At 29.3% G+C, this 25,815-nt stretch overlaps 2 protein-coding genes across 4 annotated transcripts in view; one reads left to right on the top strand and one right to left on the bottom strand.

Annotated features, from left to right (window-relative positions):
• Nucleotides 1-517: 517 nt before the first annotated feature.
• On the bottom strand, nt 518-16,671 carry LOC143079663 (G1/S-specific cyclin-E-like). Of its 3 annotated transcripts, none has more exons than XM_076255128.1 (11): nt 16,616-16,671; nt 11,019-11,063; nt 10,812-10,899; nt 10,629-10,682; nt 8,789-9,109; nt 8,286-8,432; nt 7,595-7,690; nt 7,095-7,241; nt 6,695-6,806; nt 6,162-6,319; nt 518-5,798 (listed from the first exon to the last, which is right to left on the bottom strand). In XM_076255128.1, exons 1-11 carry the CDS (start codon nt 16,654-16,656, stop codon nt 5,604-5,606), a joined length of 1,404 nt encoding a protein of 467 aa, XP_076111243.1. In that variant the 5' UTR covers nt 16,657-16,671; the 3' UTR covers nt 518-5,603. The 3 variants fall into 3 exon arrangements, with proteins under 3 accessions (XP_076111243.1, XP_076111244.1, XP_076111245.1); XM_076255129.1 differs by lacking the exon at nt 16,616-16,671 and adding an exon at nt 13,038-13,063; XM_076255130.1 differs by lacking the exon at nt 16,616-16,671 and adding an exon at nt 11,440-11,558.
• LOC143079664 (uncharacterized protein F13E9.13, mitochondrial-like) overlaps nt 12,179-25,815 on the top strand; it is a 35,953-nt gene continuing 22,316 nt past the window's right edge. The window contains exons 1-2 of the mRNA XM_076255131.1: nt 12,179-12,292; nt 14,986-15,068. Of these exons, the coding sequence (XP_076111246.1) occupies nt 12,217-12,292; nt 14,986-15,068 (159 nt within the window). The 5' untranslated portion in view covers nt 12,179-12,216. The remainder of the gene's footprint in view (nt 12,293-14,985; nt 15,069-25,815) is intronic.

Below are 25,815 nucleotides of genomic sequence, written 5' to 3'. Positions count from 1 at the left end.
ATTGCTTATAGTATCTGCGATATAGACTTGACCACCAAAACTTTACCTTGTTCACTGATCCATGAAATGAGGTCGAGGTCAAGTGAAAACTGTCTGACAGGCATGAGGACCTTGCAAGGTAAGCACATATCAAATATAGTTATCCTATTACTTATAATAAGAGAGCATTTAACATTACAAAAAATCTTAACTTTTTTTCAAGTAGTCACTGAACCATGAAAATGAGGTCAAGGACATTGGACATGTGACTGACAGAAAGTTCGTTACATGAGACATCTATATACAAAGTATGAAGCATCCAGGTCTTCCACCTTCTAAAATATAAAGCTTTTAAGAAGTAAACAGACGAATGCACAGACCAGAAAACATAATGCCCATAAATTGGGCATAAAAAGAAAACATAGGTTTAGGCCATCAACATTGAGCAAATTTCGTATTAAGTATATTGAAATACAATCCAACTGGTCTTGATATGTCCTAATAAACAACTAAAGGAAAGCATGAAACATAAGAAAGATTCTGGATTTACAACATTTATTAGTAATGTGTATATATTACAATACTCTAAAAATAAGTTTTTTTAAGATTTTAAAACTTAACATTACATTTAACAATTGACAAATGTTCAAGTCCTGGCTACATGGTGACTGTATACAATGTATCATGTGTATTGAAGAATCCATTTTTCCTTAATTAAAAAAAAACCATAACATTTTTTTTTCAGATAAAAATTGTGCTAGTTTTCCATATAGCATACTTACAAATATTATTGCCCATATTATATAATGGATAATATTGTATTTTGTATGAACTTTTTAACTGTTTAAAGCAAATATTGTACATACACAAATCTCAATAGATGTGTCATACAATATGTGACAACTGTATACCATTTACTTCACAAATATATTATTCAAATTCCATATTGGTTATTTCTATTTTTCTAGATTTTTATTTCATCATTTTTTTTATTTTAAATTTTACATAAAGATATATGATTATTAAGACAAATGTCACAATTTTTATTTAGTATTTAGATTTGATTAAATATATTTAATAAAGTACAAAAATATTTTTGAATATAGCTTTTTGTAATTTTATATATATATTCAATGATGTACAAAAATAACTTAAGAACATGAAAATGAAAGTTTTTAAACCTTCCTCAAGGCAAAAATATAAAAAGAAGTTAGGTTTGCTTAAAGCAATAAATGAATAGAAAATTGTTTACTCAAATAAAATCCGACAGATTTAAAAGAAAAAAATCAAGATTACTTGATACTAAGGGATAACCAAAAGAGTTGTATTTTTTGTTTTATAATTTCTATCACAATTAAAGTTCACTAGGTACAATTTTGACATGAGAAAGATTAATTTCTTCCAAATTATTTTTTCAGATTTGAGGAAAGATTTTTTATAGTTACCACCCAGTCATCATAAATTTTCCAACTGCAACATCATTTCAGCAAGATTCCAAATTATGGAAAAATTAGTTTTCTGTTCTCTTACTTCAACACTTATGCAGATAGTAAAATTTAATTGTGATAGAAACTTAAACCATTATAAAATATTCTCAACACTCAAGCTCCAAATGATATGTTAAAACCCAGTCAATAACTCCATAAATAAAAATAAATAAAATACTTTAAAACACTTTGTACAAGACACAAAATTGTTCTCCTTTTAAATAGTTGTTAAATTAATTAAAATAAATGTTCACAAATTCATTAAAAATAAATAAAAATGAGATATAGATCAAGAGGAAAGTGTATATTTCAAAACATCTTTTTGGCTGTTACAAAATACAGTATCTACAAATATCAAAATATCAGTATTCATAGAATACTAATAAAGTTTTACCATTTATGAAGTGAACTATTTAATAGAACACTTCAAGTTTGTTTCCACCCATTCTTTTTTTTTTATATCTACAAATATAGATTGAAAATTAAAGATGTAAAACTGTTCATCTACTTCAAGCCTCTTTGTAGCCTTATAAAGATATATTGAAATCAGCCTAAGGAACTAGGATTAGAGAATTCTCCTTAAAAATACACTATTGCTTCTTTGAAGTGTCCAAATGTTCGATTGAATAAGCAAGCATTTTGTGCTTTTACATTAAACTTAACAAAGGTAAACTGAAGAATGCTTAAACAGATAACAGTATTTGTAACAGCCAGTAGTATATTACAATTCATAGGGAACACCTCCCTATTCATATTATACTATTATACATTTAGGACCTTACATAACTTTCACTTTGCAACACTACTATTTTGTATTTTACAAACAAGTTTGTCATAAAAATGCTATGTTCACTTCACATATATTTTGCATCAATAAAGTAAGTTTTATAGTAACAGAACCTTAAAGTCAAAACATAAAATTCAATTTTACTTTCTTGGATAACATTCTTTTAAGATGCTACAAAATGTCACTTGTAAGACTATTTAGGATGAACAAAATTATTACAAGAGCTGATGAAAAGTGGGGACCTTTTACATACAGTTTTATGTTTGCCATTCTGCTTCAACAGACAATCACGAAGATTCAAGACTAGAGACAATTCATTTAATATTGAGATGCTTCCATTTTATTAATATCAATGTTTTAAGGACTAGTAGACATTTATCTATAAGAAATCTATAAAGAATAGCAAAGAAAATATAGAAAAATATAATGTAAGTATTTTGGAGACAGATATTCAATCCATATCTAGTTACTTTCATCTACTTAACATTTAATACAATTTCCCTGTAATCTTTTTTTTTAAATCTTTAATTTTATTTATAAGTATGTACAGTTTTGAGGATATATCAATCAAGATAGTGAATAATTCTCTCCAAAGGAAATGTACGTATAGGGTATTATTAACTTCAGGGAAAAACAGATGAAAATAATCTTTCAATTTAAAAAAAATCACGGTTTAAGAGTCATCTTAAGCAGAGATGAATGGGATTACTAAATCGAGTTTTCCTGGATAGGATTTGATAACATAAAACCCAATTGATGGTAGTAACCAATTTCCAAATACTATACTGAACACTTATGGTATAAAAAAATATCTAATAACCTGAATTTAAATAACAAGCAATGCCATTCATTGCAGAGTAACAGTAACAATCGAATTTCATCAAGTTTTCAACCAAAGATAACAAGTCTTTCAACCATCAAATTTAACAAAACTTTTACAACCAGAATACACATTACACAATCATAAAACAGAAATATTCATAAAATATTCTGACAACTGCTTTTCCACTCAAAAAACATACAGATCCCATTTATTCCCACAAAAAACACAGCAAACTTGCCCTATAACCTTGCAATCTAACAAATTAGTAAAATCCACACTGCACAAAAGATTATATAAACCAAACCTATAATTAACTGAAAATGTGCAATATCTTTAAAAATTACAAAATATAATATTATGAGTATAATTGCTATTCACCATTTCAAGTGCATTTTCTAATTTTCTATACTTTTATATGAACTGAACTTTAACACCCTTTCTTCAATTCCTGTTCCACAAAATATTTCTTTTTAAAAACTAAAAGCCATATCTTTAATTTTAACACTATTTCGGACAAAAAACTTATTCTAAGTTGATGCTATATCCAACCTATTATTCACACTACAGCTGTTGATTTTTTTTTTAAAAGCTTGCACATTCAGTTATGATTAACTAATGATATATGTTATAAACTTATGATCTATAGGATTTGAAACAAGACCAGTACATTTCATCTCATCAAGCTATTTTTATGATTTTCTTAATGAAAATAAGACAGCCAGAAGTTTTTGAATTCTGCTACATAAACCCAAAAAGAACAAAGTATGTGTGTTTAGGGTTTCTTTTCAATGAATTATGGATATGATGTTTTTATCCAAATCACTAGCTGGAAAATATTGTGATTTACGATCCTGTTTATATTATTTAACAGAAAGTTTGCAATTTGTAATCTGTCAACGAACATGACTCAATATGGTTTTTATGAATGTTATGTTGTGTATTGGTAGTTGAATAGGTTGAATGCCTAACTTCCAATTTGTAATACTGTACAGGAAAAGTTTGATGGTGGGTTGATAATTAAGTTTTGAGCTGATCCATAAAAACATGTATGAGAACCAGGGAAGGCACACTTAACTCTCATCATTGATGACAAGTAGTTTTTATATTGGATAAATTCACCTCCATAGGTAGTAACTGAATTTTACAAGCGACTTCCCTGGGTACCAAATATGTTTTACTGAAACAGCCCTTACACTAAACACACATAGTTTCGTTTTTGACTATTTGTAACAGAACAGCCTTATGTCAACCATTTAGTTACGTCTTGTTTCATAACAAAGTAACCCATTTTTACTCTCGACATTTCAACTAGTACTGTGCAAGACTATAATGCGTATTATGACCATAACTGCACAGCTCAAGTGAAAATACCAGAAGTAAAATATGGGTTGTTTGTACTGCAATTAAATTTAGTGTTGTTAATATTTTCATGAGCAAAACTCAACATTGGTTTTACTTTTCTGTTTGAAGAATTGTCTAATGAATAAGTTTTGAAACATTGAGGTTGTTCTAAGACTTCATAGTACATTTTTGGACATGACATGATATGTAATATGTACCAGTCTTTTCTAAACTACTAAGCATTTGACAATGTACTCAATATATGTAATACTTTTACACATGTTAAATATATGGCATATTTTGTACTAAGCAACTTAGTTACCTAAACATGATCATAACACATTTTTAAGACATTTTTGAAGTTTTTTATTATTTTTTTTAATTGTGTTTTGTGGTTTAAAAAAATATACATTTTGAAACATAAAAACAGCATTATCTCTATTAAAATTCATAAATAATGGAAGAGAAACATACACATACAGTCTGCTTTCAATTAATCAAAATGCAATCATTCATACACATAATGAACACAATATGGGTATGGTAAAAATGTCAACAAATTGAACACATTTGGTGAGTAAACAAAAAGTATATTTCATGAACACATTTTGATTTAATCTTTGGCAAAGTTCTAATAAACTTAACCATTAAAGTAAGGAAACTTTACTGTAAACATGTTAAGCAGTGACACTTCCCATTAGATTGTGGAACATTGGATAAAACATTTCCAAGATAAAACTGCTTACTTAAATCCATATTAAATCCATATTAAATACATATCTCATACACATTATTTAACAGGTTCTGCACATGTCAAACATTTCATTCTATGTTTACTTCTAAATAATACATTTAATACAAACAACAAAAATAAAAGCACTATTAGCCCTGTTTGGCTATGGGAATTGTCCTTTAAAAGAACAAAGTCATCTGTGTATTGCACTTTACAATGTCCATAAATAAATATGCAATTTATCTCCAACCCTTCCAACACATATATTACTTTTATAAGACTTAAATAATATATTATCTCAATCATTCAATTCATTCATTAGCGACACCATTTATTCCACTTCATTCAATCATTACTCTATAAGTTAGAGAACAGCCATTGAACGTCGATTTCTTTCCCTGGTTAACCCTGACCTTGGCACAAAAGAAATTAGGTTTCATTTATAGATTGACTTCACGTCACTGTCTGATGTTGATATTCTACGTCAATTGAAATCTGTTCTTTATTTTCTTTGTCTTCTGATACAATACTGTTGCCCTTTTTATTACTACTGGGTGGTGTTAATTGTGTTATAACTTGAGCTTGAATGTCAGGACTTGAAGACCTATGTAACGTCATCAGCTGTTCTTGAATTTCTTGAGCTCTTTCCTGTAACAAGCAAAAATATTTTAGAAACAAAAACCACATACATGTAGCATATATTGTTTTATTCTTTAGCTCAATATAAATATAGAAATTTCTTTTTCATACAATATATGCATACTCCAGACAGCAACCCAAAAGGCTCACATAACTAAGACATTTAGAGGTCAATACATATACATATATATGATATATACATTATGTGAAATGATGAATTGAAATAGCCTAGGGAAAAAGAACTTTTTTTCAAATTCATTTGTTAATTTTGAAAAATACGGGTGAAAAACACTGAATGGAAGTTTTTTAAAAGTGAAAACCCAAATGTAATTGTTTTTTTACCTTAAAATGCTATAATAAACTTTTACTTACCAAAAGATTAATATCTATTTCATGTGTCTGTATGTTATGACAGTCTTCTGTTGCAACATTACTGAAGAACTTGACCTCCACATGACCTTTCTCCCTTGTGGTTTGCGCAAAAGGTGTCATCCAATTCACACACGGTAAAATATCTTGCCATTTGTACCCTATGTATAAAGAATTTACAGTTTAATAAAACATTTTATGACGGTCTTTTGGAATAGTTATCAGGAATATACTAAATATGTAAAACTGATCATTTCCAGCTCATTTTCACATTTAAAGAAAAGCTAATGATTTGTTGTTTTATCTACACTCTTGCAGTGTCCTTTATATATAGATATAAAAAGATGTGGTACGAGTGCCAATGATATAACACTCAAACTTTTTACAACTTAGTTTGATACAAATGGAGCATTTCTGAGATCTTTAGGTTAACTCACTGTTGACTCTACTTTACAATTAAATTATAATGAACAAAAAGATCACATTTTATGTGGTAAGCTGTTGATCGTAAGAACAGAAAATAAATTTTAATTTACCTGAGACAGATAATGCTACATCTTCATCAGTGAGGTGATATAAAGCAGCAGCAGCAATAGCACTATAAGTAAACGCTAAACAACCAATATCTAATGTACATAAGTCTATCAACTGAAAAAGAAAAACACAAAAAATAATTTCACTGAATAAATGTGCAATCAATTACAGACATGAATGGTCTTTGTCAGTTTGATTTCTGTACATTTAACAACCCCTGTCTCCCCCCAAAAAATCCAAAACTTTAAATATCTTCTTTGAAAATACAAAATTTAAAGAAATATAAAAAAAAGTTTTATAAAAAAAAGCCTTTCAAAAACTGTGTTAACTATGTGTTACTAGGGACATTTTATTTTTTTAAACTGCATACTTTGTTTAACTTTAAAAACAAGCAATTATTACCTGAGCGATTTGCACAAAAGCATGTGATGAGTATTGAGGAAAGACAAAACCATGCTCAGTATCTGTAATATACTCTATATTGGCAACTTGGAGGTAGACATTTAACCAACCATTAGCAGTGACAGGAGACAGATCCCAGTTCAAAGCCTGAAAAGAAACACCAAATTCATTTAACAATTTCGTTTATATTATGCTAGACCATTAGTACCATGTTATAGCAAAGCAAACATTATTATTTTTGAAAATTTTATTACTTAAAAAAGCAATTGTTGTTTTGTTAAACCATTTTACATGTGGATTTCATAGAAACACAAAGCAAATTATTTTCTTGGGGAAAATGTACAATAGCATAAGTTTTGAAATTAATAGTATTACTACCTTTAACATTTTTTGCAGCTTGTAAATATTATGTATAATCACATCAATTATCATTGAAAGTTTAATATTCATCTATTGTAACAAAAAATGGTCCTGTATTAAATAAACTTTCTTTATTTTACCTTGATTATTACAAGTTCTTGATCCATGATCTCTTCTTCTGTACAAGCACCATCAGTAACATAAGCAAATTCAGCAAGTTTGGGTGGATAAATTTCCTGCAAAGAAAATGAAAAAAAAGTTTAACAACTAATACTGATGCCAGTTTGTCAACATGAAAAATGGAACAAATCAAAAAAAAGTATCTTGAATGAATTTTTTTTAAACATGCCACATGTTCATACACCTTTTCCAAGTTGGTGACCTCTTCAATGATTTTTGATTGTTAAAACATCTCAACAATATTTTTATACCATTTTCTGAATTAGTTGAAGATCTTTGATTGTTTCTCTTGAATTTATTCAGTTTTTAAAGAATCAAGGCTATTTAAAATTTTATGAAAAGGTTGAATTAAGGCTACAAGTAGAGAAGGTTTCTTTGTGAATGAAAATGTACATTTTTAACTGCTGGTTATAAAATTGAGAATGGAAATGGGGAATGTGTCAAAGAGACAACAACCCAACCATAGAAAAGACAACAGCAGAAGGTCACAAACAGGTCTTCACTGTAGCGAGAAATTCCCGCACCCGGAGGCGTCCTTCAGCTGGCCCCTAAACAAATATATGCTAGTTCAGTGATAATGAACGCCATACTTATCTCCAAATTGTACACAAGAAACTAAAATTAAAAATAATACAAGACTATAGTATTTACCTCTAATTTGGCACCAATAAACAAACATGTAATACCAACTAGCTGTAGTTGGTGTTTCTGTGCATTGTGTGACGAACAAAGGAATCTATCCAAAAAATCTGTAGCGAGGTAGAATGTTTCTCTATGTAACCTGTATACTTCACACACCTAAAAGACAAAAAGCATATATTTAACACAAGTATTCCTTGAAAATAAATTAAAAAATAACTTGATTTCTTGACAATGTCCCATTTAATTTCCCCCCCAAAGTTTTGTCACCAGTTATTCAGAGTTTGATAAATGCAAACTTTTTTACTTTTCACAAATTCAAGTCTGATTTCCTAGTTTTTTTTATTTTCCAAGAAAATTGGTCCTTGATGTTCCTGCTGATTGAAGACAGTTATAAATCTTAAAGTTGCAATGATAGTTCTTGAAATTTTTATTTAAAAATAAAGTGTTTAGCAATCATGCTTTAGGAGAGGAAGAGAATTCAATTTTAAAAGTAAAAAATTTTGCTACTTTACCTCTATCAACCAATCTAAAAGAATTGTTCTCATTCTTGGTTGTAGCATAGGATGTTTGTCGAACACATTTGGGTTTCTTGCATAGTGTTGTTCTTTGGTCATCATGTTTTGCCATACTTCTCTGGAGTCAGCCCAACTAAATCTTGGCAGAGGAGAATGTCGAGAGACGGTTGGTGTAAAATAATTTCGGAATCGGAACTTTGCTCCTAAGGTCAAATCTGGAGATGAACTTCTATCAGAGACAGGAGACAAAGGTTCACTGGTAGGCACCAACGTACATGTTGTTATTGAACTCTCATGTGAAATTGGAATCCAGGTGTTCTGAAGAAGAAAAGAACAAGAAATATGTTACTTATAAATTACTGTTTAAATCTCAACATCAAAACTAATAATATCAAAATTCTCAAATGATAAGATTTTTACATATGAAGCCAATAGGGTATAAAAGGCAGGGGCAAAATAATTTCCAAGGAAATGAGATGTGCCAACACCTAAACCACAGCATACCAATTATCAGTACTAATCATAAGTGGTTCCCCTTAAACTGACCTCATCACAAACAAATTGCTGACAACACCACCAAAGCTGCTGATGGAAACAGCATACCTAAATCTCGACTCCGTCAAGACAAGATAAAAATCTCAACTCACCCACAAAAGACATACATATTTTTTTTTAACTTTTAAAGTACCTTACTTTTACAGGGAAGGGAGTACTTTACAACTTGGAAGATTACATATACATGTAGGGTATACAAAGCCAATCTCAAATAAAGGTGATTCTGATGTTATAACTATTTTTATTTATTATAAAATTCCCCAGATTATTTGTACAAAGCTTAAAACTGCATTACAGCACGTGTTCATCCATGACATTATTTTTTAAACTAGAAAAATTCCTTTCCAACTTGTATTTGAAAATGAAGTTATTTTTTTAAATATACAGCTACATTGTGATTAATTTTTTTTAATAAGTTTCAAGTGATAATGATAATATAAAGGAGTTGCCCACCGTGGCTAATTTTGCAAAGTGCAAGTAATGGCAAAGTATAACTGCACAATTAGTACAACAACAAAAAATGCATATTTCTTATATATAAATAAAAGTTGTTTACAAAACATTTTTTTGTCGTGTAGGGTTTACCCCTATTCTTCATAAATCAAGTATAACTCATTTGTTAAAAAAAAAATCTGGTTAAAGCTCATTTTAAACAATCTAATCAGGAAAAAAGCATTTTACTATTAAAATATTGTACAATAAAACCATTTACCATAAGTTGTTATTTTGTAAGTAAAATAAATTGGGCTTGGGTATGATGTAATTTATTGTATTTTCTATATGAACAAAGCATGTATATGGAGCTAAATAAACATTCTTGGTCAATTCAATTAAATCAGAGCTTGGACATTGTTTGTCATAACAATCAATTTATAAACAGTACAATTAACTAGATTTTTGTTTTTCTAAGGCATGGTGTATAGAAACTATATATTTTCTTTAAATCTTGCTTTTCTTTTTAAATTGTCTTCTGATCATTACAGATAAAAATAAATGTAAATAAAACGCTTTCTAAAATTAGACTGGTTTTATATGGAGGCTTTTTTAAAAGTAGGTCAAGAAATAAAATAAGAAGAAAAATTGATAAAAAATAGTTTAAAATAATATAACTTTACAATTCATGGTCTAGTTAAGGAAAATATTATTAACTTTGATTTGCCATAAACAATTTCATCTTGACCAATGCAATTTTTGTTATTTTTTGTAAATTCCTTCACATTACAAGTGAAATTTTCAACACTTAATCCATCTTAAAAAATTCAATTTTGCAAATAAAATATACCTCAATTCGATAGTTCCGACTCCTTTTACTTCCAATCATTTCATCTTCTAAATCCTGTAATGGAAAACAAATTTGTTCGATTGTTACATAAAGTTATTCAATACGAATTCCGATGCTCGCGTCCAAATGAATGAACAAAGAAATTGACATTTAGTTTTGCCGCGAGGTTTTTTTATGGCTTACCTCTTCTGCCTTTCTTTTTCGACTCACAGTAGAAACTGCAATGGATGATGAAGAACTTTCAATGCTAACTCTTGACTGCAATCGAGCACTGTAACAAAGAAAACAATTTGTTTATTTTACGTTCCCACCAAAAGGGGTCAATGACTGATTGAGCTTTGTCAAGATGGCGCGGGACGAAAATTCAATGGGTACTAGAAATAAACTTACCTTTTCCTTGACATTCTCGTCGCAGATTCCTTTATCCTTCTCTGCCTGCAAAGAAAAATGGTTATTGGTTATAAAAACACTCGATTCAAAACCATTTATTCATTTTTTGCTATGATATGACCTCCAAATGGAAGCACACTGGCCATCGGGAGTTGGCACACGGATGTCCGCTATAATATCAGAAATTACAAAAATGTGTCCAAATACTCAATATATAAAATAAGTAGAATTAAATCTCCAATATCTCTCCAAATTTTAGTCAGAATTCACTGGATTTCATTCAATAGAACAATATTTTTCCAATCATCTTTCACCTGCCAACGCGCCAAACGAACTTTCCACAATCGGCTGTAATTTTCCTCAAAATTCAATAATGCATGATAAAAACAGTTAAACAAGGCATCGGTTATTTGATTCTTACTGTAATTATAACATTCATTGGCTATTTTCTCTATTTTTTGTTAATCCATTGCAATACCCGTGTTCATCCTTCGACGTTCAATGGCCAACTGAACTGTGAAGAAATGCCCCCTATGTTCGCGACATCCCGCCAAGGGGGATTTAGCACTAAACAAACATATCAAATAAACAAATATACCAATTCTTTTTAGTTATATAAGATCGGTCAATAAAATGCGATCCATTGGACGAGCATTTTTATTTTTTAATTCAAACCTTACTGTAGATGAAACGAGGATGAAACTTCCTTTACAGCGTAACGCGCGAAACACAAAATTTAGAGAACAAGTTTTATAATAAAAAACTAAAATAGTAAAACCGTAATTCAACAATAAATATGATTCTAGCGTTTTGTGTGTCTCATATCATTTCTTTATGTTCTCCTTTTATATATTTTTCAACATTTTTCTTCATATGTCAGAAAAATTTTTTTTTTACGATAGAGCTTTCAAAATACTTTATTAAAAATATTTTCACTGAAATTTATCATAAAAGCTGCATACCAAATTATTCAGGAAAGATTCGTGTATGCATTGACACTTGTAAGTGGTAAACGCGGTATTGAAATAACAAAAATATACCTAATTAAAAAACGTAAACAAAGAAACATTTACCGCCATGTGGAATACACAAAGTGCACGCACTTTACCCTTTGATCCCAGAACAGAGAGATTTGATTGGATAATACGAGTTTGGAAAAACACGCCCCCTTATTTCTTACACTTCCGGTGAAAACAACATGGACTGTTTTAGAAAAATATTTTCTGCAAACAATCTGAATGTTCTAGGAATGATACACATTCAAGCCTTGCCAGGTTAAAAATGATGTCGCCCACTTTTATGTCAAACGCCTGCAAAATCTGTATCGATTTATAATTTCAATAACTTATTTAACGTTCAAATCCTTGATTCAAACATAAGTGAGAGCTAGGGTCCAGTTGTAATTTTAGTATCTACCTAATTTATACTTTTGCAAGCGTCATACATTGTGTGCAATATTGCTACTTAGGACTTGTATTTAGTTATCCTGGGTACTATTGATTTAATAGTTGATTCATTTGGTTGTAAATAAAATCTGAGACTACTATAATAACAAAGTACATAGAACCTGAGACTACTATAACACATGTGTTATAGTAGTCTCAGATAGAACTCAGATAAAATAAATAACAGTTCAAATAATGTAGATGCTTGTAGTTGTTAGTTGGCTTCAATGTATAATAATATGAATGTCCTACTTATCCAAAGGCATGTACGTTGGATCAAGGATTTGTAGCCCTAACTTTACAAATCCTTGGTTGGATACATAGGAAATTCATTCTAATGTCAAAAGTTACACATTTAAAGAAAAAAAAATCACTGGTTATTATATTTATTTGACTGTAATTTGTAAAAGTAGTCCCACTTGAAAGGATGGAACAAAATTTCCAGCCGCTTATATCCCTTTCCATCATAGTAGTAATGACTTTTAATTATGCATATTTATTCATCCCCTGCTGTTAAATTTACAAATGAAAAGAAATAAAATAAAAAAAGTTGATTAAGTCTTTCATGATATACCTGGGTAGCATTCTGTTATCCTTGAATATTACAACTTAAGATGTGGACAGTTATATGACTATAACATATTTAGTTGAGATATGTAATATATATATATACTATAGGAAAATATTTAATTGGTTGAAACAGTTATCATGCCATCAGTTATTAAAATTTAATTAAAAGATCATCTCATTTCCTTTATGCATTCATATAGTTGTCATCTTGTTGGCCTTAAGATGATAAAAGATAACTGTTCATTATTTCTAGATGCCCTTGGGTTTTTGCAGTTATCATAGAAATTGCATGTTAAAAAAGCAAGTAATAATAAAATTACAATAATAATAACACAATCATGACAATATGGTTTAAATCTGAGCAGGGCATAATAGTAGAACTTGTTCTTCAATGTCCTGGACTAAAAGTAACATGGTCTCTTTTTACTTGTTTAAAGGTTAACTGTAATGTATGTTTAAGCTGAATTTGTTTAGTATGAAGATCTCCACTTCTGTATATTTATTTTGTGTTTGAATGAATCCTGAAATCTAAAAATGTTAAACAGTTTTCAACTAAAATATTCATTAAATATTTTTTTTCTAAAGTTTTAGGTCAGTCAATGTTCTGTTTTGAGTACAAATATGGTAGCTGTTGAAAGAAGAAGTAATTAAAAATACCATTGATAGCCAATTAAATTAAACTTTGTTTGCAAAATCATTCTAATAATGATTTTTTTTCTGTGTAAATGGTTAATTTCTACTTGCATGGCTTAGTTATTCTTAACAGTAGAGTAACAGCACTATTTTGAATGTTACAACTTTTTCCTCTGTTAAAACGTATAAAAAGCACTACATTTTCTAATATGTAAACTTCAGACATACATTTGTAACATTTTTTTTTTTTTAAATCAGAAGTGGATTTGCTCATGACTAGATTAGTAGATAACTTGTTAAAGTGATAAAAATGTCACTTCTGAAGATTTTGTTGTGATTTTATTTTTATTTCAGTCTTTAAGTTTTGTCCTTAAATAAAAACAATGGTCACAGAATGATAAACATTGACACTATTGTTTTGGCTAGAAGGAAAATATGTCTTCCTGTCTATTTGTTAAGGTGATATGCTTGTCAACTTGTTGTCCTAAAGATAAGATCATGTCCTACTGGTTGGGTCAGTCTTGTGATAATCTTTATCTTAGTCATTTTATTCAAAGACAATAGAATTAAGTCTTTAAACAGATAACTTAAAAGTGTCAAACCTGTTATATTGTTTTAAAATTATTTGACCAAAAGAAAAGAGTTCTTGAGAGAAAAAAATTGTAGTAGTTTTCTCTAAATGAAATTTCATAAATCAAATAAATTGTTTGTACCTTCATTATATGTAGAAATGTGTAAAATAGAATTCACCCTTAGATATGAACTTAAACAACCTATACTCAGCAAGTTTTTTTCAGCATACATGTGTACATGTATTTTTTTAAAAAGAAGTATGATTGCTAATGAGTCATTTCTCCACAAGAGACCATATGACACAGAAATTAACAACGACTGGTCACAGTACGGGCTTCAACAATGATCATATTCTTCTATTTGTTTATTATCAGGGAGTACTTATTTGTAAATATTTTCATATAAATTGATTTTTCAATAAACCGTTTTCATTTTCATTGTTTGATTAGAAAAATGCCAAGAATAGGAAAAACATTGGTTATGTTCTCCTGAAATCTTCCTATCACTGATAAAATTTAACAGCCCTTTTGCTGTAATTTTGAGTGAAATAATCATCATAGAGCACAGTATCCCAACTATACCAAAATTTAAACCATGAGGGTTTGTCACAAGAAACTTTCCAACAAATGTCAATAAAATATTTTGATTGTTTTAGTGAATGTTTTGCTATAATTGTCAAATGATCAATTTCCATACTTCACTTGAGTTTTAACCATTTTTCACCAAAACATTCTCATCTTTTTCAGGGACACCAAGAAACAAACTATCAGTACCAGAAATTCTGGACAAAGCATTAACAGAAGTGAAAATTTACAAAGACAATCATGTGGTATTTTATTAACTTCTATACATTCAAGCATGTTTTTAATGTGAATAATTCCTGCCTTTCAAATCTGCTGGAATTTTTTTAGTTTTATATATCATTGTTCATCAATCACCATAACAAGTGTTATCTTACCTATATTTTTTTTAACAAATTACATAGATATTTTAAAAAATCAGGTCACATCAGGAAAATTAATTTTCAACAATAATAAGATAGCTACATACAAAAAAAATATTCATTTCCATAAACATCACTGCAACTATCCTTATAAGGAAGATACAAATATGAAGCATTATCGTAGCAAGATGACTTACATATCATCATGGTCATGAGAATGTTTTGTTGAAATATAACATTTGTCTGTAATTCAAAAGTTTTATATAATCAATGTTAGCATTTATTGATGATTTGATATGTCAGGAACTACTCTGTGTGCTGAAGGTCTTTAATCACTTTTGCTTTATTTTTATATATATTCTAAACAAAAATTGTCAACTTTATTTTTTTAACAATATTGAGACTTGTTTAGACATTTATTACAGTGATTAGCACCCCACACCTTAATTGAAATGAAGGAAATTTAAGTAAACTCAGTCATCTCTGTTTCAAAGTGTTTCATGAAATGTACAAAATGAATATAGTTTGGAATTAAAATTTTTGCCATTTGCTGTTCACTACTGATTTAATAGGAAAAATGCTAAGGAAGTTGCATCATGAATAAAGTATTCCTACACCTAACATGCTTAATGTTTTAAAATTTGGAAATAAATCTGGTATCTTGTATCACAAATCTCAAGCAGCTTATATTTTTTCACTTATAGTTTATTCTGTTGCTGAGTAAAGACATTTTTTTAATTGAAATTTGGAATTTTAAGTTCCATATTATGAATAAACCTTTAAATTACAAGTTAAGTTCAATCTAGTTTGATTAGATATGCATTGAATGTAGATATCTGCATTGAAAACATGACTGGAGAAAAGAAGGGTACAAAGGGTATATGTAATCCTAATCACAGATTGCTCTAGTGCTCTGGATGTCACAGAGATATCAGAACACTGTAATCAACCTCCTGTAATCCATACATCATTCAGCTTAAAATCAATATCTTATGAGCATGTACTATAAGTCCTCCAATTTATAATTACCACTAGCTATGTATATATTTCAAATAAAAATAACTTGTAACCAACTTAAAATTAATGCTCTTTTTTAAGAAAATAAATCATTTATGTCTTTGAATTTCTTAATTTTTTTAAAATGAAAAATTGCTGTTTCATCCACATGATAAATATTGAATATAATTTGCCGATGTCGAAAGCGACTGAAAGCAAGTATCATGATCAACAGGGCAACTAGATTTTGCTTTTGACTGTAGGGCAAAGCGAAGTGACAGATGGGAAAGCGACTTTGATGCCCCAATCACATGCTTACGTGAGCCCTTCATTTAAAAGTAAAAAATCACATTCAAAATATTAACTAACACAACAGATCTCACTTTTTAAAAATCTTTCTTAAAATATTATGATAAAAAAAATCATTAAAAACTAACCTTGTTCTCTTTTTTGTCTCACACAGTTTGATAACAGACATGATGGTATCAGGAATTTTATATTAAAGGTGACAGATGACACCATCTGATTGTTTTTACTTTCTGGCAAATGAACCCAAGCTCAGTGTCATAGAACAGGTTGAGAAAGTTGGTTGGACAAGTGATTAGTACTTGATTATGTCAGGATCAAACATATGCTAACATTTGATATTAATTAGTTAATTAGTCAGATTTTTGATACATAAGAAAATGTTATTTAAATGGTTTGAGAAAAGTTAATTTATTAAAATAGATGAATTTAAATTTGTATTTTATGAAATGAGTCAGTCTGCTCACTTTTTTAAAGAGCTGGAACTCAAAAATGACACAATGATTGCTTACTAAAAAATAGCTTTCACAAAACCATATTTTTTTTATAAATGCACTTTATTACTTAAGGAATGACTGTAATATTTTTTTCTGTCTATGAAGAAATAACATAAAAAATGTGGTGCACACATATTTAAGAGATGACCCTGAGTTCATTCCGATGTATTGCTATCACCTAAATTTCCATCATGCAAATTAGTTTTGGGTTTTCTACCGATCTATAAAAATTAAAGACCTGCAGACATTATCTAGTGCAAAATAACTTATTGCTTGTTCTATATTCATTTTTTCAATGGATACTCCTATAAATATATTTTTTAAAACACAAATAATAATATGAAAATTTTTTGTCGTTAGATATATTTATATAAATAAAGAATCATTGATAATTTCTATGCACATGTAGCGAAAAATTGTGTTGAAGCTTGCGAAAGAATATCTCAAAGACGTTTTGCGACACTCCCGGCAAGGACCGGTAACTCTATAATTGTTTTTACGGGAAAATATGAATGGCTTCTCATATCTAATCTTTTAGAAAAATCTTTACAGAAGAGTATCCACCATGCACTTGCACTGCACTATTATTAGAATAGCAGAATAGAATGATATACAAATGGATGAAAATTATATATACATGTAACTGTTATATTAATATAATATATAACAACAAACCAGTGTATATTCTGGGACTATTATTATATTAGTATAATTGTCCCAGGTATACTGATTTGTACCACTACCATATAATAGTTATTACCTTGCGGTTGAATTTCCTGTCATTTATTCATCATCCACGCACAAACTTGTCTCAGAAAAAAATATATCTCTGTACATTAACCTCAGCTTCAGGTATAGAGATGTGATCTTTTTCTGTGACATGTGCTTTTGACCATCCACAAGAACTTGCAGTCATCCAATGTTCAGTACTTCAGTACTTTGATTTATAGTTTTGAAACAGCAAGATAAATAGAAGCTACGAGACCTCAAATAAAAAACCATAATATTTGGTCAAAATCATCCTGTTTCAGAATTTATCATTTGACTTGAAATTAAGATAAGAAATATAAATTCAATACATAACATAACATAAATTTAAAATCCCTATATGACTGTAGTTTTATTTTTTTTTTTGTGATTTGTTAAAAACTTGCCTTTTCGTTCCTAGTTTTGATAAAGCCTGCATATATTTTTTTGATATAAAAGATTTGTGATTTGTTGAACATTTAACAACAGAAAATATATTGAAAATTGATTTGCAATGAAGTATGATTGCACTGTATAAGGCCAATTTGACCTGACGAGACCAACAAAAGGTTGGACCATTTGTTTGATTTCTGGACTTACTTCAAATTTATGATATTCTTGGATGTAAACATTTCCATTAGTGTATTTTTTATTCACCTTGATATGTTAATTTAAAGTTCAGGTTGTAATTATTTTCATTCACAGCTCTTGTTGTAGACAAAATAGGTATATTTTAATTCTCTTGACAAACACATTTATTAGGAAAAGTACACATATGAAGGCTTTTGAGAACATTAGCCATTTTAACACTTTTTTATTTTGGGAAAAAAAATCCCTTTAGTTATTTGAGTTAGGGTTGCAAGTAGATAATTTAAAGAATTCAACATGACTTTGAAATTAATCTCAATTGGAGTGGTTCCAGAAGGACCATGAGAAATGTTTGAAAAGTCATCATATTACATAACATCTTTTGAATCTCGGAATTTTGACACCTACACTGGACAAAACTCCTATAAGCTTCCTTTTAATTTTTTACAAAGATTAACAACACAATTATGTTAATCTTTGAGTAATTGTGATTTTAATTACTCCATAAAAGATGTAATAAATCAGATAAGTAATCCATAGACAGGTGTTATCATAGGTATGATAAGTTCTGATAGGTAAATTAGTAAGATAATTAACCTTTGAAGTCTTGTGAGTCATCATTTTTAGATCAAGGGTAAATGCCCTGCATGTTGTTTTGATTTCAAACTTCTTGAAGTATTACAGGTATAACATGTTCTTGGGAAAATTACCTATTAAAACACGATTATGATTTTAAAATAACAGAAAAGAAGGGATTGGTTTATTAATTTATGAGACAGAATCCCAACATGCACTAGATAAAATAAAAAGCAAAGAAACACAGCGTTTATTGGTGTTCTCCATTCTGACTTTAAAATAAAAAGAGCAAATACGATTCTTAAAATAAATTTGTTACAAATAACTGTGTTTTGGGGTTAGAGTGTTGTCAGATATAATATATATGTACACATCATGACATGATTGCTATTTCAATCGGATTGAACATTTAAATTGATAATATATTTATAAAGAAGCTTGCCCTTGCCATAGTTTAAAGTATTGGGAAATTGTGATCTTCCTCCATTTGTCCTCTCTACATAGACTGTGTCATAGTCCTAGAAGGAGGCATATATTATGTACATATCATATTTGTATGAATATTAATATAAACTGAATGGGAAAATTTCATTTCACATCTATATATAAACCCAAAATTTTGAGAATTAAGTTCTCACTGAAATTAAATTTTGATTTTTTCCCCATTAAAATCTGCTAATTATCTTTGACAGAAACTGAAGATTTGACACAAAATTTGTTTTAGTACTTGTATTAGTTTTGATTAGGGCAAATACTCCTACAATATTCCTGTATGGAAATTTAAAATGAAGCACAGTCACTTTGAAATATCTGTCCATTTCTAAGAATTATAATTTACCAGTATATGGCTGCATATTTGGTCTACCTTCTGCTCATGTTTTCCCAGAAATAGCATGTATCCATTCTGGAATACTGCCTCCTAAATATTATTTATATAATCTTATGGAAGATGCATTAATACATATTTATAATGCATTGTTTCTTATAATTTATATATTGGTCTCAGATTGTTTTGGGAGGTTTTCCCAGTTACATTACATCCAGTATATGTAAAGTGATTATTTTAGTTTGAAAGAAATTTAAAGTAAACATATAATATTGTACTTACATTTAAAGATAGCAAATAACTTAATAATTATTTCTTGGAAATAAACGCTTCAGCTATTTTTTTCAGTATTTTTAATGGTTAAGCTGTTTTCTGATACATGTATCAAGAAATGTGTCATTTTTAAAGATCTTGCTAAAATATGTTTTTTCTCACTGACTTGATTTTCTGTAGTCTGTTTAAGTTTTTGAACATCCTTCAAAACTGTGAGCCAGAGTCACTTGGTGATAAGATGAACGAAAAATATCATTACATGTAGTCAAATATAATTTTGTCATTGGGAAGGCATATTTCACTGGTACGTCTAAACACCACCTAGCCGCCTTGGTGCACTAAGCTCCAGGAAGTGCACTAAGCCCATGATGGACCAGTCAAATAAGCGCCAAGGTCATTCAGTACCATACAGATTTGAATAAAGAGCATATATCTAAATTTTGGTGTAAATATATTCAGAAATAAAAGAGTTATTAACATTTTATATGGCACGCGCCGATTTTGTGTAATGTGTCCAGTTGTCATATTGTTGATTGAATCCGATGAAGCTTGACGAATTTATAAATACTGCACTAAGGATATGAAGCAAAGGTTAAATATGCACCAAGATCATTAATTAAGATAAATCATTATATTAAAAAACATATGTTAAAAGTTGGTTCCATGATATAAAGAGATTTAAAAGTTATTAACATTTTAACGTGACACGCGCTCTACATGTGTAATGCATGTCTGATCACCTTGTTGATTGGTCCAATCAATTCTGAGGGATTATCTTTTAACTAGTAAATTATTTTCTTTGTTCCTAATTAGTAATGATAAAAGGTCTGTTTTCTGTGATGCTTTGTGAGAAATTTATTTTTGGAAAAGTGTTTGTTTGCGCTTTTCGAAATAAAAGATTTGCGAAAATATAGTAAAAACAATAGAAATTGGCTCTTACTCGAAGCGGAGTATATTGTAGTCTATTTCTTTCTTTTTATTCTTCTCCATTTAGTGTTTTAATATTTGCATGAATAAACACAAATTTATACAGACTTATTTCAAATATAAGAGTTACAATGTTGCGTCCTTGGGGTTGGTTCAAGGCAACCCATTTTCAACAAGTATGACAGACCGCTTGAAATTCTGCAAAGAGGTAATTATTAAATTTATATTTCATATAAATAGATAGTTATGATTGCCAATAAGACAACTATCCACCACTGTCCAGAGATGGAATGACGAAGATAAAAACAAAAAAAGGTCGCGCAATACAACCTTAAATGATAATTATATAGTGATAATTTAGATTAATTTCTATAGTCTCTCATAACTCTTTATAGGATGGCACTTGTATTTTAATATACAAAATTGCTGTTTTATTCAATTTTATATTATAATGATTATATTACAAGTGTACAGACTTTAATAAAATATTGAATCTGAAGCTGACCCTGTTTAGAGAGATATTGTCATAAAATGCTCTTGGTACTTTCTGTATATGTATGTTAAGGTCAAGGATCAGTAAATGACCAGTCCATAGATTTTTTTCGAATTAAGAACTCAATTAGATATTGAAAATATACATCAGAAAATGTAAAAAAATATATGTCACAGGCTTCGTTTTCAAGAAAAAGCCATTTTTAAAATGTTCCGATAGGGTACTAAATAACATTGAATATATAGGGAAAATCAATATTTTTCTACAACAATTTTCGGTTTCCTGAATAAATAAATCACGTGAACCACTCCATAGAATTTTAAAAAAAATCATGTTCTTCCTCTTCCCAAATTCATTGGTCCATTATTATATACATGGTATACTTACCTTACTGATAATTTAACCAAATTAGATATTGATCCAGAAATAATAACAACTGTACAAAATACAGGTACAGCATTAAATAACATAAAAAAGCAAATTAAATCTAATTGCAATGTCTTTTTCAATAATCTATTTGAAAAAAAGATAAAGGACTTAAACGAAAGTAATAAAAGTTTCCTATACAAAAATATTAAGATTAACTTGAAACAAGAATTTTACCCAAAACATAACCATTCTGACTCCAGAAAACTATTTACAAAATTCAGAATTAGCGAACACACTCTTTTAATAGAAAAGGGTAGACATCTTAAGATCCCTAGAGATCAGAGATATTGCAAATTCTGTAATGAGATTGAGGACGAAAAACACTTCTTTCTTAACTGCCCTAAATATAACTTATATAACTATATATTATAGAAACAAATATTTTGACTTCACAGAGATCAATTCGGAGTGGAAAGATACTGCTAAAGATGACAGTCATGCTTAAACTTAAAATAATACTAAACCCCACATCTCACAGATTTATATGGCAATTAAATTATTTGATTTGATTTGATTATTTCTGCACTGGGAAGGCTCTTATTTAATGAATTTATGATAATAGTCATTTATTGTGCACTTTCGAATTACAATGAAGTATTGATTAAAAACAAATAAAAGTATCATAAATTCAAAATAACCTATCAAAAAATACACACAAAAAAAGAAAGAAATTCAAAGTTTTGTTTAAAATTCTACAAAAACAAAATACACGCATAAACAAAATATGTAACAGGACAAACAAGAAGGTGTAATTATATATATGCCAGGTAATTGTTACGTTTCTTTATTTCTTCATGGATCAGTGATTTTATTAACTGGTTAATTACTGGCACGTGCCGTCAGACAAAACCTTTGATGACAGAAAAAATCAAATTACGACTTAACTACAATTTTTAATGACAAAAAATTTCAGATACATTATGTTCATGAAAAACTACGTCCGATGGTATGTTTATTTCATTCATAGCACTTTCCAATCATGAGCTTAGTGCACCAAGGCGGCCTAGGTGGTGTTTAGACGCTCCCTATTTCACCACAGAATACCATATAATGACTGTAACTGCTCACTGTTTTCACATTTTCACAGATAATGCTACAGACCTAAAACACCATGAGCTCTTCCTACAGCACAGAAATCCTGATCTCAACTTGAAATAATCTTTTAAGATTACCAAAATAACACAATATTACCACAGATTATTTGTTCTGATTGGTGATAACAATTTTAATGATCTTAAAAAAAACTTTTGAAATGAATTGGACCAGTTTATTCTTGTACATGTATCTAGAATGTTTTTGTGCAATGATTCAAGTTTAATTTCACTGAAAAACTTTGTAAACTAACATCCTCCAGGTTTTCCTTGTCATTGCCATCTTGTTTAAACTTTTTTAAGATTATTGAGAAGATCAAGTAAATTTACAGTCAAAGGGGGACAACTCAATTGATACACAATTTGCAAAGAATTTGCACAGTATTGTGCAATAGCAAGAAATCTTCAATTGCACAGTATTTCGCAATAGCAAGAAATATCTAATTGCACAATATTGCGCAATAGCAAGAAATTTTCAATTGCACAGTTTTGCGCAATAACAAGAAATATTCAATTGCACAGTACTGTCCCGTTTTCAAATTGGTCTACATTAAGGTCCAAAGGGTCAAAAATTAAACTTTGTTTGATTTCAACAAAAATTGAATATATGGGGTTCTTTAATATGCTGAATCTAACCATGTATTTTGAGCTTTTTAATATTTGGACCCGGTTATCAAATTGGTCCACATTGAGGTCTAAAGGGTCTAAAATTGAACATTATTTGATTTCATCAAAAATTGAATTCTTGGGGTTCTATGATATGCTGAATCTAACCATGTATTTAGATTTTGGATATTGGACCATAATAGGTAAATGTCCAATTTAAAATTTTTAAGTTTTTAAGTTTAAGTTCTTATACCACATTCATTCTGTGTCAGAAACCTATGTTGTGTCAACTATTTAATCACAATCCAAATTCAGAGCTGTATCAAGCTAAAATGTTGTGTCCATACTTGCCCCAACTGTTCAGGGTTCGACCTCTGTGGTCGTATAAAGCTGCTCTGCAGAGCATCTGGTTAGGTAGTGATTTAAACTTCAAGACCAACCCCTTTTACATTAAATTGTCCATATTTTGATTGACTGAATGATTGGTGTTTAATGCCACTATCAACACTATTGTGCTTTTTAATGGTGGTCAGTTTTTATTGTCGTAGGAAGCTGCTGTGCTTGGAAACAACCACCTACCTTCTGTAGGAAAGCAGACTATCCTGTTAAGCCCATAAATGTATGGGTTTTGCTCATTGTTGAAGGACTTACAGTGACATATAGTTGTTAATTTCTGTGTCATTTAGTCTCTTGTTGACAGTTGTCTCATTGGCAATCATATCACATCTTCTTTTGTATATCCTTGTTGATTTAACCTCTTAAAAAATTGGCTACCTAATGGCTTTTATATCTATGCTATAGCATAGAGATTTGGGATTCTACAAAATATCTCTTCATTTCTAAGGAATATGATTTACTAGTATATGGCTGCATATTTGGTCTTCCTACTGATCATGTTTTTCCTGAAAGAACTGTTGCTGGCAAGTGGTTTTATATTTTTTTAAATTTTGATACTAGTATATGTAAAAGTGGTTTTTTACACAATTAATCATCCAATAAGCCAGTCAAGCAATAGAAAAGTTATCAAACTGAAAAAAAGTTAGTCTACGTATCCATTCTGGATTATTCAAGCCTTAATATTATTTAAAAAACTTATGGAAGATGCATTTTGCATTGTTAAGGGAAATAGAATTTATATACTGGTCTCATATTGTTTTATGAGGTTTTCCCAGTTACATATTGCATCCAGTATATGTAAAGTGATTATTTTTGTTTAAAAGAAATTTAAAGTAAACATATAATATTGTACTTACCTTTAAAAATATCAAATAACTTTAAAATAATTTCTTGGAAATGAACGCTTCAACTATTTGTAGTCGAATGATTATCTTTAAAGGATAAGTTTTTTTTGTATTTTTAAATGGTTATCTGGTTTCTTATATCAAGAAATGTGTAATATTTAAATACCTTGTAAGTAGATATTTCTCTCTCACTGGCTTGATTTTCTGTAGTCCGTTTAAGTTTTTGAACAATCCTTCAAAACTGTGAGCCAGAGTCACTTGGTGATAAGATTAAAGAAAAATATCCATACATGCATTCAAATATATTTTTGTCATGGGGAAGGCATATTTTATCACAGAATACCATATAATAATTGTAACCGCTCACTGTTTTCACATTTTTCACAGATAATTCTACAGACCTAAAACACCATGAGCTCTTCCTACAGCACAGAAATCCTGATTTCAATTTGAAATAATCTTTTAAGATTACCAAGATAACACAATATTACCACAGATTATTTGTTCTGATTGGTGATAACAATTTTAATGATCTTAAAAAAACCTTTTGAAATGAATTGAACCAGTTTATTCTTGTACATGTATCTAGAATGATTTTGTGCAATGATTCAAGTTTAATTTCACTGAAAAACTTTGTAATCTAACATCCTCCAGGTTTTCCTTGTCATTGCCATCTTGTTTAAACTTTCTTAAGATTATTGAGAAGATCAAGTAAATTTTCAGTCAAAGGGGGACAACTCAATTTATACACAATTTGCAAAGAATCCCTTCACTAAAACATGGTCTACTCTAAAGTTTGTAGAAATTGGAATCAAACTAAATGAATAATTTTCTGTTCAGGTCCTTAACTTGGAAATTGCAATTAAAAGGTTAAAGTTTAAATGGGAAATTTGTTTTTATTTTGATTATTTTTTTCTAGAACATACGGATCGAGTTGAAAGACATAAAACCATGCAATAATGATCTTTAGATTTGATTTGATTTTTGGTGTTTTAGCATCAATTTTAAGCACTGCTTTTGGGCTATTTTGTGTCTGC

Source organism: Mytilus galloprovincialis, chromosome 6, assembly GCF_965363235.1.
Source record: "Mytilus galloprovincialis chromosome 6, xbMytGall1.hap1.1, whole genome shotgun sequence".
In the NCBI taxonomy this organism is placed as follows: Eukaryota; Metazoa; Mollusca; class Bivalvia; order Mytilida; family Mytilidae; genus Mytilus; species Mytilus galloprovincialis.
Note: the sequence above shows the minus strand (reverse complement) of the source record. Positions and strands in the feature narration are given on the sequence as shown.